Source organism: Chelonia mydas, chromosome 4 (assembly GCF_015237465.2).
Source record: "Chelonia mydas isolate rCheMyd1 chromosome 4, rCheMyd1.pri.v2, whole genome shotgun sequence".
NCBI lineage: Eukaryota > Metazoa > Chordata > Testudines > Cheloniidae > Chelonia > Chelonia mydas.
Window position 1 is genome coordinate 22104179 of NC_057852.1, and position 21643 is coordinate 22125821.

The 21643-nt window shown below is 42.3% G+C and overlaps 1 protein-coding gene across 6 annotated transcripts in view; it reads right to left on the reverse strand.

The window, feature by feature from the left end:
* The window catches only part of FAM13A (family with sequence similarity 13 member A), a 194422-nt gene that overhangs the window by 125638 nt on the left and 47141 nt on the right, over window positions 1-21643 (reverse strand). For 5 of the 6 annotated variants that reach the window (XM_043545143.1, XM_037896862.2, XM_043545140.1 and 2 more), the window contains exon 6: window positions 19768-19848. The exons of the other annotated variant lie outside the window; for it this stretch is intronic. In XM_043545143.1, the coding sequence (XP_043401078.1) occupies window positions 19768-19848 (81 nt within the window). The remainder of the gene's footprint in view (window positions 1-19767; window positions 19849-21643) is intronic. 6 annotated transcript variants of the gene reach the window in all.

The window sequence follows — 21643 nt, forward strand, 5'->3', positions numbered from 1 at the left end:
TATCTAACAATTCAGGGCCTGATTCATTACATGACAGAACACATTACAGAATATCCCAGTATGCAGAAGCAAGTGCCTATCTTGATTCTGCACATCTACCAGGCTTCATTTCCATCTCTCCCAACATAGGCTGTTACAAGTGTCACTAATTTCCCCTGATATTTTATTAACCAAATAAATTAGAACTATAACGGCATTTTCCCCAAACAACTACGGCACCAATTCAGCAAAGCCCTTAAGCAGATGCCTAACTTTAAGCACAAGTACCCTACTGAAGTCAGTGGGATTACCTAGGTGCTTAAAGTTAGGCATGTGCTTAAACACCCTGCTGAACTGGGGCCTAAATCGTGAGAATATTTAAGAAAATAACTTGACCAAACATTTAAAATACTGTCAACATTATGTTAAAAATATACACACAAAGCATGTTTGAAGAGGTTTAATTCAAATCAAGTTTTCAACTAGAAAACACACCACCATGTGAGTCTGAAGAAAGCGATACGTCTTACCAAGATTTATTTATGCACACCGCCAGAAAGGTTAGTATAGGCAGCAAAGGCAGCTGAACACACCAGATTCAGTCTTTAATTCTCACACTCGCTCAAAACCAAAGCACAAGCTCTGCCTTTCCAAACCGCCACAGTGATGTCACAAAATTCCACATCCCCTGTCATCACATTCTACGCTGCTGTTGCCACATCCACCACTGTCTACATCAGATTCTGATCTCAGTTACACTGCTGAAACTTCACTTCAGTGGAGTTACTCTGGGTTTACACCAGTGTAACGGAGATTAGAAACTTGGCCTCTGTTATTCAGGGCCCTGGTAAGTCATATGCTGCTGGCAGCTTCTGAAGAAACATGGTTGAGCCATTTTGGTTGTCAATAACTTCTTTAAAAAAAAAAAATCTAAATAATTACCAGGGAAGGATTAAATAAGGCTTATTAGTATAAATAAGATGCCATATGTGTGAAGGATTTATCTGACATCAAAAATCTTAACTGAATCAACATAATTTTCATTTACAATGATCTAGATTGAATGGTTACTGTATCTGTATGTTTAAATAATATATCACTAAACCATTTACTCTGTGCAGCTGGCCTTTTCAAACATCAACGCTTTTGATTCACTGCTATATTAAAATGTCTGAAGCTTTAAGACTCACCCTGGCACTGATATTTTAAGGAGTGTTTCTCCACCCCAACCTTATGGAGGACAAAGTTGGTTGGGATTTACAGGGTTGGATATTACTTTGGGGCCTGATCCTCCTAAGCACATGCTATCTTTAAAGCACGTGAGTGGTCCTGTTGACTTCAGCGGGGGTAATCACATACTTAAGTTAAGCGCACATTTAAATACATTGTGGACTGGAGCGTTAGCCTTTTTTAATTCCAGAGAGGAGATGCCAGAAGATACTAATTACTGAGCACAAATCTGTGTCAGAATTGCTCGAATATATAGAACAATATTTCACTAGTAGGGTGGAGTTCTGTCGGGATGACTTCCAAGCAACAGTTCACTCATTCAAGAAATCCTGGTTCTAGAAACCTCTTCACTTGATTTAAAAAGCAAATTTACTCTAGAAAATAACTGCATACACTGTATGTAGGGCATTATGGGGTTCCCTATTTATTACCCCCTTGGTGAATTCCACATTAAGTGTGCTCCATTTAACAAGGAAAAAGGTATTTCCCCCTACTCACCTAATCCTGCTGTTCCCCAGTGTGAAGGCAAGGTCTTCTCTTTCTTGCTCAAGAATCACCATCAATAACAAAGATTCTATGAGTTAAATTCGATCCTCAGTTATACTTGGCCAATCCCATTGGTTTCAAACAGCACATAAATTACTTTTATTATGGTTTGCATATCAATAACAAAATTGTTAACTAAATTGCAATTACAGTGCCAACTTTTGCCTTCACTTATAGCTACCCAACTCAATCAACGGATTGAACGGGTATCTCTCAAGGTATAATTTGGCACTGTAATTGCAATTTTGTTAACAATTCTGTTGTTGATATGCAAAACTTCACGGTCTCTCACTTGTGTTGTCTCTGAAGGCAAACGCAAGTAAAGAGCAATAAGTTTAGTTACTCAAGTAAACAGATATGATTCTGAACATAGCCAAGGAGTAGATCTGTTGTGAAAGATGATGCCATTTCTCCATAGACACTTTTTCTGAGCTTAACCACTTTTATAAAAGACTTTTGAGACCTAACCTCAGAGGAATCAAGGAATCAGATGGAGGAATTTGTTTTGAGAAGGAGGGAAAAATCAATACTGGGAGATACATTCTGTCCTAGAGACATGAGACCAGTTTGGGAAACTGCTTTCTGCATGGCTTTATCAGAGCTCCTAAAACGATGGCAGCATGCTAAGCATATCTGAACTTATTTATTCACTGCTCTTGGTAACAGCACGTAAAGAAAGAAGGCACGAAAAGGAATAGACTGCAGCTGTCCTCATCCTTAATAAGAAAATGCAGCCCACGTATACCAGACGTCTCAGGCTACTAAAATCATGAGAGAACATTGCATACTTACATTATTAATATGACTTGAGTCTGTATTAAAAATAAGGCAGCTTTGAACAGCTTTGCAAAATTCCACATTTTGCCATCCCTGGCCTTAGCTGCACTTAATTGCGTGTGTGTGTTGTTGGAAAGGCCTATCCATATGCCTGCTGCTTCTTGATGGAGCAAGACGTACTGCATTTCCTTGTGCCTCCATATTTGTTTACATAAGCAGCTGCTGTCCTGATCCTGATCCTGTTCCTTGTTTGACTCAGAAGGGCTGGTGTTAGGCTAAATAATGCTCTACATGTACAGCTCATGATAAGACCCCAATTCTGACCCCCACTTTTTTTTTAAACTAAGTTCTTCCCCCAAGCCCCTATCACATGGACTATCAACTCATCCAAGCTTCCAGTGATAGGTGGTCTCTTGCTATAAATCAGCTGTTGTACAGCATGGGAAGGATTAGTCCAATACCAAGAACTAACTCTGGAAGTATTTCTGACAGGATGGATTGAATACATGAGTTTCCAAATCTCTCACACAAACAGTAAAGACAGAACATAATATAACTGAACTCCCACAGCCACGTATTTCTAAAGTTCATCATATGCAATAAACCAAAGAATTAGACTACGTTGGAACCTGGGAATTCTCCCACATAGCAAACAAAGAACTCAATATAGGTGCAACTCTGGCTTGGGAAATTCTCTGGCTTGTGTTATACCGGGGAACTGGAGCTCTGATTTTAGCTTCACTTTTCATTACTGACATGGGGTGCCATGAAAAGACAGTAGACTTACTCTGCTGTTATGCAGGAGCTCAGATTAGATGATCTAATGGTCCCTTCTGGCCTTGAAAATCTATGCATCTAAGAGTGTTTTGCTAAAATGCCAACAATATCAGACATATTTAGAGCTCAGTCCAGAAGATGTTCTGTGCTCAGAATGCGCATTGATTGCCATGCAAGTTCTGCCTGCAGTACGCAGCAGATACAGGATCCGGCCCTAGTTGAAAGAAGTATGGGACAGACCTGGCCCTGAGGATGAGCATGCAGGGGATATTCCGTGTGAAGTGTCCCCCTCTGCCCATGGAACAGGGGGCTCAGTCTACAGAGCTCTCTGTGAGTCAACAAACGGTGAATGGGCACGTAGGGGTTGCCTGCAGCAGGACGACATACACAGTGCCCACTGCACCCAGTGCAAATAGAAGAGGAATGTGAACATGATATCTGCACTGGGGAACCTCAGTAGAGGGGGTTCCAGAGGAAGGTGTCTGCTGGCAGCCTGGGAACAGAGCACAGGGTACCCAGTCTCCGCATGCATAGTCCTGGACCCCATCCAATAGACTGGATGCTGCTTCCTTTTGAGGGTGGGGGGCAAACCCCCTCCAGGATCAAAAGATTCAGAGGAAACTCTGCAAAGGGAACTGCATTGACCATTCTGTCCTCTGTGCATGTATTTCCGCACGGAGCCAGAAATCTTCTTTATCCACCAGAAATGGGGATTCGAGCTCATGAGTGTATCTTTCCTCCCTCAGTTTTCACTGTTTATTTTTAGGCAAGCTGAGATGTATTTAGTTTGACAATGACTGGTTTGTTTAAATTGGTGTGTAAAAATAAAAAGATTTTTCTTGGATTCTAGAAAAGGAATGGGCGAGATCCCTGCAAGCACAGGGGAGCTTTTTAGAGCTTGCTGCATACAATTTTCACTAATGGACCAACTATGAGTAGCAGGGAGGGGGTACAAGAGATACGGATGGGCTTTGTTTTCGAAGACCTATTCTCAAAAACTGCCCTGGAGAGTTTTATTGGTTTTAACCTAAAATAAGAAGCCCTAATCATTAATACCTCCACCCCAGGTGTAAATGTGATTTTTCACCATCTTGCACACCCTGTGGTTCTCACACTTGTGCAGAGCACTGATATCACAATGATTGTTTCACATGCTTTGTGTTCAGTCCGTACATGGTGTAAACGCAACCACCAAGTACAAAGAAGAAGTGAATCAGGCCTAATATGCCAGTAATTCTTTAGCTGTAAATCCTTCTTCTTTCCTCTCTCCAACATTTCTTTTTTGCATGCAGACATGGGTAAAAAAATATATGCAAAATGTCTTGTGTTTGCATGAATCTGGCAGGGTGACACTTGTGGAGCTATAGCAGGTAACTGATGTTTGGAATGGTGCCTACCTGCATGCTGGTGACTGCATTTTAGACACAGATTTTTAAATGACAGGGCTTACAGTATAGTAATGATTCAATATCTCAAATTACTAAATTAAGCTTCGTTGTCAGCCCTTTGATGACTATTATTTTTAAACATATACAATAAAGTAAAACTAGTAGAGAAGAACACCAAGATTTATGCAGAATAATGCAATCCTGGCTAATCACCCTAGGAAAGCGAGCAGGGAAGGGAGACAGACGGAGGGAATGGGGGATTTGCAAATTTTGTAATGAACTGTCAGTCTGTAGTGTTTCTGCAGAACTACAGAAATGTATTTGTATACTGCCTTCCAGTACAAATATGATCTCTTGCCAAAATCAATAGGAGAGAGACACATACAGGTTAATGTTTACAGCAGGGATTCTCAGACTTTTGTACTGGTGACCCCTTTCACACAGCAAGCCTCTAAGTGCGACCCTGCCCCCACTTATACATTAAAACACTTTTTTTTTATATTTAACACCGTTATAAATGCTGAAGGCAAAGCGTTGGGTGGAGGCTGACAGCTCATGACCGCCCCATGTAATAACCTCGTGACCCTGAGGGGTCCCGACCCCCACTTTGAGAACCCTGGTTTAAAGGATTCCTGAGTGCTTTTGTTGCATTGTCTGTGTGCATACCCCTAGTTCATTCTGAGTGTCATCCTGTATAAATGAAATGCAAGTTTATATTAAAATGAATCTGTCTACAATATGCTGTTTAGTATCCATGATGAATCACTTACTAATGTACTATCAAAGGGTCACCTGCTTTCAGGCTCTTTCTGTTTTTCATCTCAGTTCAGCAGAATGAAAGCAATTATTGTACTACTTCATTCCTGCAACAACAGAGTCTTACATGGTCATCTTTGTGGTGTTCTCGTCTAAAGTGGGTTTCTGATTCTCCTCTCACTTAACTCCCAGTTTTAAATTCTCCTCAGGGGCATTACTTCTAGCTTCCACCAGTGCTAGTGTAAGAAGAATCTGGCCCAACTTGGCTAGATGAGTAACTTCTCTTATGAGTCACTTGTCTGTCATAACTCCTATTTAAAACTAGAGGTGTGCCAACACTAAAAGCAAAATGTTATGAAAATTGGGGATGGAGAAGATGATTGAGATCATCCTGCTCACCCTGGGTCAATACAAGATTATTCTCCACAGTGTATTTTCCAATGCTTTGTCCAGCCTAGTTCTAAACGTTCCAAGAAATGGAAGCTTCTGCCTCTTCCCATGGCATATTTTTATACAGTCGCACCATTACAGAGATTTTCCTAATCATCACACTAAATTTGTTAATTTAATTCTGTAATTATGCATGTACCACTTTAAATAAAGTCTCTCCAAATGAGAAACAGGAGAGAGGCTGCAAACTGGATATCTTACAGTGGGTCACTTTTATTCCGCTGTGGTTCTTTGCTCTTGATTCAGATGGCCACAACAAACTAACAGCGGTGACAGAGCAACTGTGTTTCTGTTGCTGTTTTACCAGTTTGTTTTGGACGGATAAAATACTACTCAATGAGAGTAACGGTGGCAGAATTGAACCCAGGATAATTATTTCAGTGCTTTAGATTCCTCTCCTTTTTAATGAGCTGTTAATATACAGTATGGGGTAGGAGAAAAATAGGGTGTAAATATAAACTATTCACTTTCCTTGAAGGACCTGCCTATGTCTCTTGATTTATCATGCAGGATAGGACAATGCCAATGATGTCAGTCAGGCACCACAAATACTTTTATTAGTCTGTAATTCTTTGTGATGATGGTAAGTTGAGCAACACCATAAATGGAGAAAGACAAGTTTCCCAGCAATGTATTCGAGCCTTTCAAACCTACATACATGGACTTCAGTGGAGCAGCTCTGTTGTATTGGCACATCTGCTTCTTTTACTAGTGCAGAAATCTTATTTCCATATTTACAGCAAAAGCACTTTGCTAAAAGGATGGAAATATATGATTGGCACGTTGTTTCCTTACCACTCAAGCCTACCCTTTGGGGGTTATATTACTATTCATTTTTTAACACTAGGACTGATCTTTTCAGAGTCTCTGCTTGAAGATTCCCTTTACTGTAATTTGTACATTTGTTTTCAGAATATGTTAAAAACAGCCAATAATCAGCATCCATTGGGACTACTTCAGATTATTAATTATTACTATTATTCTGGTGGTGTGCAAGTGCTAAACATAGGTCACACGGGTACCAGAGGCAACTCATTAGGATAAAATGCTTGAAGAAAATCTGCTCAGCCACAGGATGATAAGAGAAGTCCTACATCATGGTTTGCTGAAATGTTGAATTTTTCCTAGGGCCCTCCTCTGCATGCCACTTATTGCCATGATCTGCACTCCTTATCCAGGCAAAACACTCATTCAAATCAATGAGAGTTCAAAGAACCAAATAAATGAACAACAGGAATTTTGTCAGAGTAAGAAGTGACAGATTGTTCCTATTTTTAATATGGCCCAGTCCTTCACTTGTTGAAGTCAGCAGCAACATTCTTACTGGTTTCAATGATTGTTAACAAGTCCACTTTCTTTAAGATCAGAAATAAGGGCACAAACAAAAATGAAAACATGGTACCTGAAGGCCTAACGTTTGCAGGATATTCGTGCTCATATATTGACTCAAACTTAACAAAAGAGTCTATTAGATTCCTTGCTATTGCCAATTTTGCTTTTACATATTAACTAGCCAATATTACTGTAACTCTGTCTGATGTTGTTATTCTTTATATCCGTCACTGCTCTTTTGGAAATGGGTTCTTTTGTTTTTCAGTCCCACTGGAAACTCAGGGCTTAAAAAGAGTAAACAGGCTAGCTGGAGGAGGGATAAAACTAATAGCAAAAGGGAAAGGTAAGAAGAAGGAAGATATTGGCACTAAGCACAAAATTGAGATATTGAGAACAAAATTAATCAAGGAACCAAAGGACAAGACGAGAAGAAATTCTTGATTTGCTTATACACCAATGCTCGGGGCCTGGGTAACAAAGAAGAGGACTAGGAATTGCTCATTTAAAAGTATAAATTCAATCTAGTTGGTATTACTGAAACCCGGTGGGATGACTAGCATCACTGGACGGTTAAAATCTATAACCAATTTAGGAAGTCTAGAGTTAGCAAAAGGGGAGGGGAAGCGGCACTCTATGTCAAAATTGGCATTACCTGTTTTTAAGTCACTGATAACTCAGATGGACCTAGGTCAGAGGTGGGCAAACTACGGCCCGCGGGACCCTCCTGCCCGGCCCCTGAGCTCCCAGCCGGGGAGGCTAGTCCCCAGCCCCACGCCTGGTGTCCCACCTCCCTCGCAGCCCCAGCTTGCTGCGCCGACAGCGCAATGCTCTGGGCAAGTGGGCAGCGCAATTTCAGAGCCACAGCCTGACCCGCTGCTCTGGGCGGTGCAGCTGTAGCGCCGCCAGCCATCGGTGCTTCAGGTAATGCGGTAGGGGGACAGGGAGGGTTGGATAGAGGGCAGGGGAGTTGGGGAGGGCGGGTAGTCAGGGGGTGTGGATAGGGGTCGGGTCGGTCAGAGGGCAGGGAACAGGGGGGTTGGGGGATCTGGAGGTGGTCATGGGACAGGGAGTGGTGGATGGGGCAGGAGTCCCGGGGGTGGGGGAGTCGGATAGCGGGGCGGGGGCCGGGCCACGCCTGGCTGTTTGAGGAGACACAGCCTCCCGTAACCGGCCCTCCATACAATTTTGGAAACCCAATGTGGCCCTCAGTCCAAAAAGTTTGCCCGTCCCTGATCTAGGTCCTAACAGATAAAGCACAATATGAGGTACCAGTCAGTGTCTACTATAGACCACCAAATCAAACTAGGGAGCAGGATGACAGCTTCATTAAGCACCTATTTACAAAGCGGGGGTGGGTGGGGGGTGGGTTGGAACTGTGTGATTATGGGGAACTTCAATCTGAGTGACATATGCTGCAGGTCTCATGCTGCCAATACTAAAACATTATTGGAATTTCTAATCATTATAGATGACAATCTCCTAACTCACAAAGTGTTGCCGCCAACATAGGGGAATTCTATATTAGACCTTGTTGTAACAGATAAAGAAGAACTGATCACACAACTAAAATTTAATAGTAGCTTAGGTACAAGTGATCATGACTTGATCACATTTATAATATGCAAGCAGAATAAAGTCCAGACGAGTGATATATACACTTGGTGCTTTAATAGGGCCAATTTCACAAACCTGAAAACAAGTATGAGCTAAATCAGCTGGGAGAAATATTTAATCAGAAAAATGTGAATGACAATTGGAAATCATTTAAGAACACCTTCCTAGATGCCACAAAATCCCACAGGCCACAGTGAGGATTAAAAAAAAAAACAACCTGGTTTAGAGAGGAAGCAAAGGGAGCTGTAAAAAAATTAATATATTTATTACAAATGGACAAAAGGGATGGTTGACAGTAATGAATATAAATCAGAAGTTAGGAATGGTAGAAAATTGATAAGAGAAGCCAAGAGACAGAAGAAGAAATCTATGGCCAGGAGAGTTAAGGACAATAAGGAGTTTTTTAAATATATTAGGATAAAAAAAAAATCCTGAGAATGGTATCAGTCCATTACTTTGATGGAAATGGTAGAATTATCCATAACAATGCAGAAAAGACAGAAGTGTTCAATAAATATTTCAGTTCTGTATTTAAGGGGGGAAAAAATGATGCAGTCTCATCATGTGGTGATAACACTCTTTCCATTCCACTAGTATTTCTGAAGAATGTTAAAATGGAACTTACTAAAAAGTTAGACATTTTCAAATCAGCTGGTTCAGAGAGCTTTCATCCAAGAGTTTTAAAAGAGCTCACTGAGGAGCTTGCTGGCCCATTAATGTTGATTTTCAATAAGCCTTAGAGCACTGGGGAAGTTCCAGAAGACTGGAAGAAAGCTAATGTTGTGCCAATTTTTAACTACGGTAAAGAGGATGAGCCAGGTAAGTATCGGCCTGCCAGCCTGTCATTGATACCAGGCAAAATAATGGAGTGGCTGAGTCAGGACTCAATAAATAATGAACTAAAGGAGTGAAATGTAATTCATTCAAATGAACATGGGTTTATGGAAACTAGACCCTGTCAAATTAACTTAATATCTTTTTTTGATGAGATTACAAGTTTGGTTGATAAACCAAATTGGAGAATTTCTGCTGGACAGGCTCTAAAAGAATATTTCCACTCAGTGTTGGTACAACTCCTGGAAAGGGCTATGATACTTCACAGGTGCATGGCAAGCACCACATCAAATACTGAATCAAGGTTTAACAGACAGCAATAACAAAGGATGAATTTCCCACAAAAAGGTGACATCCCACCATGTTGCTCTTTTTTACTCTCAAGTATTCCCTTCCTGCATGTCTTCCCCATCTTCAGCTTTATAGACTACCAAAGCTAAAAGTAATATTTGCGTCAGATTTCCAAACAGTCTCACTGGGGGTGGGAGGAAAAGACTGATGACTTGCATCCTCTCCTCATCCTTGCCAAAAACCTTGGAAAAACCATTTTGTATACACCCAGATTTCAGGCTAGCATCTGAAAGGCAGGACTTTTGTTTTGTGTTCTTAACAGCAGTTCCAGATGACCTCTGCATGTACGTTCTCTACTATGTTTAAATTTCTGACCTGTGTAATCAGCTTGTTTACATTTGGAAAATTACCCACTACCCTGATCATTTGCAAGGCTCTTACAAAAAAACACCCTCTGCCAACTGGGGATGGGGAAGTTGGCCCCCTCAGCACCTGCAGGGACTTCTCCCATGTAGGGTTTACTGCCAGTAATAAAACCCCACAATGTAAGTCCACATCTTGGTAGGCTGAAATAAATATCTAATATCCTTATGATAAATCGTCAGAATCCACCTTTTGGTCATATCACTTAACAGCACTCCCCTCCCAAGCAGGTAGGTGCATAATAATAAGGAATGGCAGAGAACGTACATTTAACTTGTTTTCTTTGATAAGCAGCGACTCCTGTCACAAATCTGTCAGCATGATGTGACACCTCTGTCATCCCTTACATACTTGCTCGTGAACTGAGGCACTTTTAGACCATCTTTTTTTTTTTTTAATCAACCTTCTGTGGAAACAAATGCTTTGCTTAACCCCTTCTGGACCATGCATTTAGCTCAAAATGACTATCATTCTTATTTATAATTTGTATTACAATAGCATCTAGAGGCCCCAACCAATGTGCTTGCTACTGTACAGAGTAAGGCTAATCTCTATGGAGTGTGAACAGTCCTTTTGCTCTGGGTTTGTACAGATCCTAGCACAACAAGGTCCTGGTTCATGGCTATGGCTCCTATGCACTATGGCAATACAAAAAATAACAGTGAAAGACGGAGCCCTGAAGAGCTCACAGTCTACATAGACAAGCCAGACAAAAAGTGGAAGTAGAAAGAGAGAAGTGATTTAGGGTCACACAGCAGGTCAGTGGCAAAGCCAAGAAGACAATCCAGTTCTCCCGAGTCCCAGTCCAGTACCCTTGATCATGCTGACTGTATATTTCCTCAAGCAATGAGCTCCTTCTCCGTACCACCAAAAACATCTCGCTGGCCAAGAATCTCTCTCTCTCTCGCTCCCAAGTTCCTTACACGATCCGTAAGTGACTCTAAAGGAAGTTTCTGCTTTTTCAATGTATTAGAGAGCTCACTTGGATACTATTTTAAACCAATTAACTACAGAGATCTCCCTGCTTAGAAAAGATTACATCACTTCAAGAATACTTTTCGTCCCACTTATTTTGTAGGTGAATAATCCCTGGATGTGAAATTGAGTTGACATTGCTCAAGGCAGGTAGAAAGGAGGAGAGTAGAGCCCAGGGCGTTCCTAGAGGGGATAACGGAGTAGCATGAGGGGGGAGCATGGCCAGGGAGAAAGGGGAATACCGTGCAGGGCAGGCAGTCAGCCTGTGATCCACAGCTCGACCACGGGTTAAGGAGTGCTACAGCAAGAACCAGGGGGGTGGGAACAATACATGAGGTCATAAAGGGGGATGAGAGGGGAACACGGCTGGCTGAGCAAATCTGGAGAGGATGGCCTGTGTGAAGGGGGAGAGCCAGGGAGATGGGAAAAGTGGGGCCCCTCCGTTAGCAAACTAAGGAGGTTCCCTGTCAGCTCCGATCACTGATAAAGATGACAGCTGTTAGAGTTGAAAGTGCATCAACTATGCCAGCCTGTTGTGTCCACCCAGGCACAGAATCGATCGAGTCTGCACCAGTTCAGGCTATCCCAGTTCTTATCTATACAGTTTTTGAGTAAGGTAAATGGATTGATGCTACCTTTCCAGAAAATTGAGTGTGGTCCTTTTGCATGTGGGCACAAGGGCCTCTTCAAATTCTTGAAAGGGGGAAAAAATCAGACTAATTTTTCTAACTGCCCAAAGCTGACAGTGCTCAGAAAGCAAGATGGGACTCAGTCTTCTAGCAATGACTTAATGTTCAATAAGTACTTTAAAATTACGGGGCAAATCCTTTCTTACTAGCCCCAGTTGCCAATTGCCCAGAAAATCCTGCTTCAGGCTGCAGAGCAGGCTCCACACCCCCTTACACTGACCTCACAGAGCTGGGGAGGAAAAGGAGAATCTGCATCCCAATGGATTCTCTGCCTCCACTGGTCCTCCCGCCTGGCCTTCCCCTTTGGTGCTCATGCTCATGCATGGACCCTCCTGGGGCTGAGCTCTCTGCAGGGATTATGCACCCACTCGATTCCTCTGTGACACACATCAGTGAAGACTGGCCTGAAGCCAAGATAGCTGAAAAAAAATGGCTCCTGCTGGCTTGGTGATGGGTCTGAGATGGCCACATATCAAAAGGGGTGTTGTTAATATTTCTGTGGGCTCTGCATTATGACTGTAAAGAGCAACGACAAAAAGACTTTGAATAGTGCAGATCTGCAGCCATGCGTTTATTTATTTTTGACAGTACAGACTGTCCATTGGTTCCTTTTTAGGCTGCCGTTACTCAGTAGGAATAGTCTATATTACATATTTGTATCTTGCATTATTGTCCTGTTAAGATACAAAACTCAAACTGGACAGGATATTACATTTGTCTCTGCCCTTTGAAACAAAATGCTGAACAAGTGTAAACGGCCTGCCAGGCATTAACCTTTAATATAGTGTAACCTCAGAGCTATAAAGCTTCTCCGTAAAAGAGCAGAGTTATAAAGGAAACGCTGACAGATCTTTTATATCTGTAGCACACCATTGCTTTGTATTGCAGTTGCTTACGTGCATTAAGTTTATATTAAGCTTGAGGTTTGAAAACTAAGCTCTTTTTAGGTATTAACAGATACCAAAACACGTTAGATCCTTCTGCCAACACTTCAAATGTGACTTGCCCCGACTCCATTCAGCTGGGTCCGTTTCCTCGGAACTTGGCAAATAAAATAAATAAATAAATAACCTTCCTCTGAGACTAAGCATGGAGTTTTGAGAGGCCAAAAGGAGGTTACTTAATGAAATTAACACAGGAAGGAGGCGGGCAGCTGAAAATAGGGCTGGAAATGGGACGCTGGCAAAGCTGACTGTCTCACTACCTCCATAGTATTTAGCGAAGAAAGTTAACATCCACCAATAAAACAAAACTAACCGTGTTTACCAACCCTCATTGCCTATTGCCGTTGATCTAACCACAACCAATGCATTTCCAATACCGTAATGCAGAGCAATGGTGATATTTTAAAAATACCCACAAACGTGTTGAATAGTTACTCTATGAATATTTTTTGACCAACCATCATGGCTCTCTCCCTTTTTAATGAAAACTTAGATTAGCACTGACATTTGCAGACTTAATCTCCAAATACTTAATAACTGGTTTCTCCAGTCGGAGCTGCTCACATAGAATCAGTCAGTAAGCAAACAAACCTTTACCAACACTTTCTCTTCAAGACACAGAGCCAAATTCCCTGCTGAAACCAACGTGGGGCTGCTGTTCTGAAGTCAATGGAGCTGTGCCGGCATTGTATCAGCAGTGAATATGCCACACAGTTTCTGCAAAACTAGTCTGGGAGTGCGTGAGGATGGGGAGCGTGTAAAATCTGTGCCAGATCTACACCTGGTATAGACTACTTCCCCAGCTGCTCTGGCTCAGTTGTGCTAGCCAGTGGCAATGTGGGGGTATAAGAGGGAGTAGCTACTTCATGGAAGCTCTTCCCGCCACCCATGCAGTGAAGGTAGCTCACCAAAGGAAGTAAGAGGGCAGTTTACTCCACCTCTCTCCCCTGCATGGTTGTGTAAAGTGGTTCACTATTGAGCCCTAATGAATTAAGCCTCACAGCAGCCCTGTGAGATGGTAATAATCTTTACCTATTCTCGACAGCTAAATTAAGGTACAAAGAGGCTAAGCCTGGGAATTTCAAAGCAGCCTAAGGGAATTAGGCGAACAACTCCCATCAAATTTCAGTGGGATTTGGGTATCTGACTCCCTTGGACTCCTTTGAAAAAAAACAACAACTGAGCCTGAATAGATTGGCCAGGGTCAAAGAGCGCTTGGAACAGAACCCAAGAGCCTCGACGTCCAGCCCCTTGCTTTAACACTCCCTTCTCAGCACAAAGAACTATGTTCAAACAGACACAACTTTAATCTTATAGCAATAAGTCCTTAAGTTAAAATGCTGACCTAAAAAAAAAGGGCGGGGGGTGCAGTCCCAGTGCAGCAGAGTTCTCTCAAAACAAAGGGCTGCCGAGAAGTCAAGAAAGCTAGCCGAAAGGAACGACGCCATCGATAGGTCCATCAGTGGCTATTAGCCAAGGTAGTCAGGGACACAACCCATGCTCTGAGTGTCCCTAAACCTCTGACTGCCAGAAGCTGGGACCGGACGACAGGGGATGGATCACTCGATAAATTGCCCTGTTCTGTTCATTCCCTCTAAAGCACCGAGCATTGGCCACTGTCGGAAAACAGAATGGACCACTGGTCTGACCTAGTATGGCCGTTCTTATATTCTTAACTCATTTTTATTCATTTATCTGTTCATGAAACCACCACCGTGGAAAGTTTTCTTCTGGGTAAAACCAAACATGCACAGCGATTTAACGTAAGCATGAAAACCCCCTCTGCTGCTACTAGTGTCCCACACCCCATCCCCCACTGTGTGAACCTATTTGCTTTCAGCGTCACAGGAAAAGAAGAAAAAACATCCTTGCTGAAAGAGGAAATTATTTAAGCAAAGCTGTTTAGATAAAAGAATGATTAACAAGGCATATAATGAGGTATAAAAACTCCTGTTTTAAACATGCTGATTTCATCTCGATTGCTACTGAGGCCTGGGAAGGAAAGTTAAGGTGCATCAGAACCTATTTTACGATCTTTCCAAACAACAGAGACTTTTGAGATGGAAGTAATAAAAAGCACAGCCAAATAGCTTTCAAATATATATCACCACTGTTTCATTGTGTAACCAATACCCACATTCAGTTCTCTTTTCATTTCCTTTTGTCCTCCCAAGATGCGGCCTTTTACCTGAAACCATATCTCTTACTAAAAAAATAAACGGGACTTTGCTCTGCTTTGACACAGCCTTAATCTACTTCATTTTTTATAGATATTGCAACAAAACATACACAAGGGTCTTGAAATGTAGTCTGTGATGAAAAGGAGATGGAGAGACCCATTTTTTAGAAAACACTACAGCATACAATAGTAACGGTCCAAACACAGCAGGAATGCTCTGATAAGCCAGAATGTTGGGGACTGGTGCTAGAGAACGTAGCAACATTTTTATAAGGAAATGAAAAGCATCTACAAAAAAGTTTTGCTACACATATAAAATACACTCTTTCCCTGTTGCTAAGTTGCTCTTAATTGGTCAACTTTTAAAATTTGCCATTTTCCTCTGTTCTTAAAATGTGTTCTCTCCACAGTTGCCAGATAGGGATTTTATTTAATTATATGCGTGAGGCAGAGAGACTTTTCCATATTCATACAGCAAAACACACATTTTGGCAATCAAGGGGCATTCAATAATAAATGCATGAAGGGTTAAACAGACAATCCTGCAAGCACATGTTGAGCTTGTGAGTCCTGAGTTTGGAAAGGGCACATCAGTAACATTTTAAGGGGGCTCGTTTTCTGCTCTCCCCTTTCTGTGACTGTAAACCCCACTGTTATTAGTTCAACAAGTGGGTTCAGGAGACAAAAGACCCACATGTGTTTCCATCTAGCATATCCATCTGCACACATTCAGCATCTGTCACACCTGACACCTTAAGAGCTAAGATGCCATAAGCAAAGTTAATGAGAATGATTCAAGGTCTCATGACAGTCAGGGTGTTTACACTGCAATATAAGCCCGGGCTGAGACTCAGGCTTGAGCCCAAACCCCCATTTCCATCTACACACAAATCTCTCAGGTTCGGGCCTATTGCTTTGCAGTTTAGAGGCAGCTCTCCCGACTTGGGAGTCCACCAAAAGTATCCCACAGTCCCATGGGCCAACTTCCTCTCTAACCGCAATCCTTATAAAGACAAGTTTCAGAGTAGCAGCCGTGTTAGTCTGTATTCGCAAAACGAAAAGGAGTACTTGGGGCTCTTTAGAGATTAACAAATTTATTTGTGCATAAGTTTCCGTGAGCTACAGCTCACTTCATCGGATCCATTCCATTTCCACTGAATGCATCCGATGAAGTGAGCTGTAGCTCACGAAAGCTTATGCTCAAATAAATTTGTTAGTCTCTAAGGTGCCACAAGTACTCCTTTCCCCTTGGTACAGTATAGCAGCTCGGTCAGTCAGCATTTAACCCTTCCATTGGCTTCTGAACACCGGGTTACAAACACACCAGGAGAGAGCCTTCTGTGCCAGCAGTAGAGACTGACCAGAAGTCGTCTTTCATGAAGCAAGCAGCTTCATGGTCACAGGAGCACAGCCAGATTTTGGTAAATCTCTGGTGCAAGGCCAGAAAAAACAATGGACTTCAGTAAGAGGACCAGGAATGACCATTCATACCAGCAAATAGCAAAGAAACTAGGAATGATGCAAATTTACTGGATCAATGACCAGTGCAGGGACCAGATTAAGCATCTCAAGATTGAGTACAGAAAAAACAGAGACCAGAACCGCACCTCGGGCAACCCATCATCACACCCGTTTTATGAGCAGTTTGATTGGGTGCTGTGCTGAGCATGGAGTCAATGGTGGTGCAGGATGACCTGGTCAGCCAGGATGGCGCCCTACTGGCCCCAGAACCCAGCATGGGCCTGAAGGAAGCCAGCAGCAGGTGCCGAGTGAAGACAGTGAAGTGACCTGTTGCATTCAGCAGCCCTTTGCTGTCACAGGTCCATTCAGGGAGACATGGCTCACCTCGGGCATCACAAAGACACAGCAAGCTACAGTAATGCAGACAGCACTGATAACTATGGAATCCAAACAGATCTGCAGACACCTCCAGAGGGATTTCAATCTGCCAAAGCACATTCAACCACCATTCTACACCTGCTGAGAGTGTAATTAAAAACTGTCTTCTGTCAGGGCCTTGGAAATCAGGACACAGTTTCACGAGCCCAGACAAAAGGAGGTATTCAGGGTCCTCCAAAACAATGGTGGGGACAGTAATTCAATTTATGACAATATCATTTGCTAGGAATAGTGTCCCAGCCTGTCCGTGAATGTAGACTCCCAACCGGCAAAAAACCCTGGCATCATGAACTTTTTCATTGCACCTCGCTAACATTCATAAATCGACCTCTGTTATCCACAAAAGCCTACATCTTTGTGGTTTATGTACTCATGTACAACTTGAGGATGGCAAACTATGGGCACAAGACTCACAAAGTTCCAGAAATGTACCTTTCTTCATGCAGGGGCTCTGGACTATCTGCTGGTCATCCCAGGTCTGCATGACAATGGGATCCCACCAATTTGTGCTTGTGGCCATGCTTCAGAAGTGGCCGTACCAAGTGTCATATGCAGCAACAACTAGTTTGAGTCCGCAAGGTCTGTGTCCTCCTCCTTCTCCATCATAAGGTCTGTGAGGTGCCTTTGGTGGGTCAGAAAACACTGCTGAACCATGCATCCGCATCTCACGGAAGTTCTGTCAATTTCCTAACACAGGAGTGAAAGTGCAAGCAAGAGAAGTTCATCAAAAGATGACTCCTCCATGTTGCTGGGTCCCGTAGCTAGGAGCGCAAAGACCAAAATGACTGCTTGGCAGGATGTGTTGGCGGGCTGTTCAAACTTCCTGCAATGTGCAGGATGGACAGTCACGTTTTCCCACAATGCATCACAGTCAAAGGGCTAGAGCAGCCACATTTCAAGAGGGTGCTAGGGATTCTAGGATGTGGTTGGATTGACTCTGGTCTGCGTGCTGCAGCGTGGACATCAGAGATCGAGGTTCGAACTCAGGTTAGAAAATTCTTAAAGTACGGTTAACAATCAATCAATCAATGTAGACACTCAAGCCCTTGGTTCTTGAACCCTGGATCTGTTGATTCGAGTCCCACTAACCTGGGGCTTACACTACCGTGTAGACATACCCTCATAGTCATGCTAAATAAGGAATCAGTATCAAAATTAAAATAAAACCAAAGAAACATTGCCAAAGCAAATGCATTGCTAAAATTCCTTGCAACTTACCAGAAAGCTAGGTGTACATGCTGTAACATGGGTTTGTTTATGGAACAGCAAAGCTTGGATTAGCACAAAGGACCTTTATTGTTCTCTCTGAGTGGTTTAAGAACAGGTGTCTGATTTATCTATTTATTGTAAAGTAATCCATAAATAGAACATGATCTCAAAGAAAAGCATGACCTAGATGTGGGAGAAATTCAGGCTCTCCAGACTAGCATCTCATGTTACTCTTGCTTTGAGCCAGCCCTGAAAAAGTAGAAGTTGGGCTGCTGATCTAAAAGTCAAGCACAAGCACAATAGCAGAAACTTGCCATAGAGAAACAGCCCAAAGAGAATTCATCAATTTGAATTTTAAAATAAATAATTTACTGGAATGCCAAATACTTACTTTTAAATGTACTTACGTAGTTCGTTCAATTACTGTACCAGAGATTCCCTACGTACACAAGATAGGACCTTTCTAATTACGGGAAGTGTGCTATTAACTACATGCAAGCTTGTTCTCTCTAAGTATAGACAATCGGGGCCTAAGGGTGGTTGGACCTGGTAGAAGAGACATAGAATGTGTGTAACCGATAGCTAGAACTTTTGTTCCCTCTCAGGCCTGCACAGGAACCAGTCACAACTGCACTTACTGGGCTGTCCTGAGAACAGGGACTGCTTACTTCGAGAACATCCTGGGGCACAAGCCACAACCTAAAGAGCTACAGCAGAGGTGCGGCAAGGACCCCAACCCCAATGCTCCGCAAGGGCCAGCAGAAATGGCCAGAAATGCAGAGAAGATCATGTGGCACTCTCTTAAGAAATAGTGCAGCAGCTGTGCTTGGACTGTGTACCCAGGAACCCAGGGAAGCATTCTGCCTTCCCGCACAGCCCCTGGGATGGTGTGACTCCACTCAGACCCCAACACATGTCAATATGCTACTAGGCATTACCTGTCCTTAAACGTATTTAATGATGGGATTTTCGCAAGTGCACAGTGCCTGCCGAACTCTGCTCCCACTGAAGTCAGCGGGAGTTTTGCCACTGATCACAATGGGAGGAGAGTTGCACCAATACTAAGCCCTTTTGAAAATCCCACCCTAAAAGTAGTGTAGATCAAAACACCATAGTTCAGAATCTGGTGAACTCCCCACAGTGAAAAATATCTACACGTAACCTGGAGTAGATCTGCCTTCTTGTAACATGCCCTTCTTCTAAACATGGCCTCAAGTTTATCAAACTTTAAAATGGTTATAATACGTATCTATCGCACAGGGTTCCTGTGAAACTTGACTGATCAATTGTGTGACTAATTAATGAGAAGCAGCATGAAGATTGAGGAATCTGAAGAAGAGGACCAAGGGGATCTTGGCAACATGAAAACTCTCATTCCCTTTACCCCCAGGTAAAAAAATTCTTATTTCCCATCTGGCGGGGAAACTGAACCACAACAGAATGGTGTGTCTGCGAATATGCCCATTTTACTGTACCTTGCTTCGTGGCGTTGACTTCGGTGCCTCTCTTTCTAAAGCTCTTGTCAGATTGATAGGCAGGGACTGCTCACAACTGGCCTAATATAAGGAGACCCCAAAAATAAACAGACAATAAAAATACTTAAAAATAAACATGCACACACACACAAATAACTTTCTATTTACTCAGATCACTCAGCATTACTGCCAAGCACCTGCCTGCTTATATATACACACAACAGGGCACCAAGCAAAGGCAAAGCTCCCTCATGATTTCAAATGACAAAAATTTGGTGGTTCTCTTTAAAGAAGATACTCGAGAAATAGAGATGGAAGGAGGCAGGAAAAGATTTGCCACCTGATTCAATCATAGTTGAGATTTGCTGTACCTTAAGTACTCTATTTTAGCCTCACAACAGAATATTTCAATGCAGTCTATCACTTCACAGTGGCGTTCTATGTAAAAAAACATGGTGCACGGAAATTTTACATCCTTGGTGCACATGCAGATCTGTGTATGTCTTCAGGATTATATTAAGGGCTCGTTAAACTAGCTCCCTCAGGGACGTAAGTATACCCGCAACTTATACTTCGGTTTAAGTTGTGTCTACATGGAGGGAGGGAGCATAGCTATGAGGGTTAGGGATGTGATTTTCACTTCCCTAATTAATAAAGCTTTGCCAACAAGCAGCATAGACCTGACGTTAGCACCACTACTATCTATTGCTTTATAATTTTGCAAGTGCTTCAGCTAAATTCAACTAAATGAACTCTTATGTATTAATAACACAAACACAATAACTCTGTTTTACCTAAGTACAGGGTGTAGTACAGTGGGATCCTGGTTCATTAATAGGGCTCCCACTTGCTAAAGTAATACAAATAATTAATTATTATTGATAATAATAAATAATAATAATAATAATACTTAAAGCTCCTGAGTCAAGAGCATTCGAAAGAGATGCCAAAATTATACATGTGATTATTTGAGGATCATCTGATCTTTCCCATTCCTACTTGACTTATACATAGACTAAACATAATAGCATTCCTTTCCCCCCTTGGCATTTAACACACTGCTGTAGGTGAAGCATTTGGAGGCTTGTAAACTTTCCCTTACACATTTCATACTGCTCATTTCCTGTCAGCTCTCATATGAAGTCATTTAGCCAGAAGAAATAAGTATGGTCAATTATTGATTTATGAATGTAACACAGTTACACTTCTTTCTTAATACACCTTTCTTAATAGAATTGTGTTATCACTTTTTGCTCCTATTATAAATATGCCCATCTGCTCATTGGTGGATAACACTGAAGAACTACAGTCACTAAACAAGGAAACATTACTCAGAAAGCCAAAGAAAGATATTCACAGGTGCTTTTCTCCACACTGCTCTCTGCTCTCTTATTTGAGTCTGCTATCATAAACGCTGATTGCTCTGTAGGCCAGGTGGGAGAGACCTGTTGTTGTCTTGTCCAAATATGGTAATACAGAAAGAAAAGAAGCCTGCAGGGTTCATCAGGGCTACTATAGCCTTAAGGTGGGATTTTCAAACAGGATCAATTCCCACGGACTTCAATGGGAGAAGAGTTAGGCCAATGCAGAGCCCTTTAGAAAACCCTGGCCTTTGTACAATGTTAGAATGGCACGGAAAAATATTAAACTGGACATAACTAGAAGGAAGCTGTTCAGAACTTCAAAAGCTTCCCAGGGGAAGACACACATTTGGGACTAGAGCATGGGTCCTTCTTTTCCTGACCAGTGGAGGGACAACTTGTTTGTGTTTGTTACATATATAATGTCCAGTATCTCAGCAGAGATGAGTGAAGGGGAAGATCAGTTGATTAAAATTAGGGAGGAAGGTGAGGGACTTCACCACCAGTCACCCAAG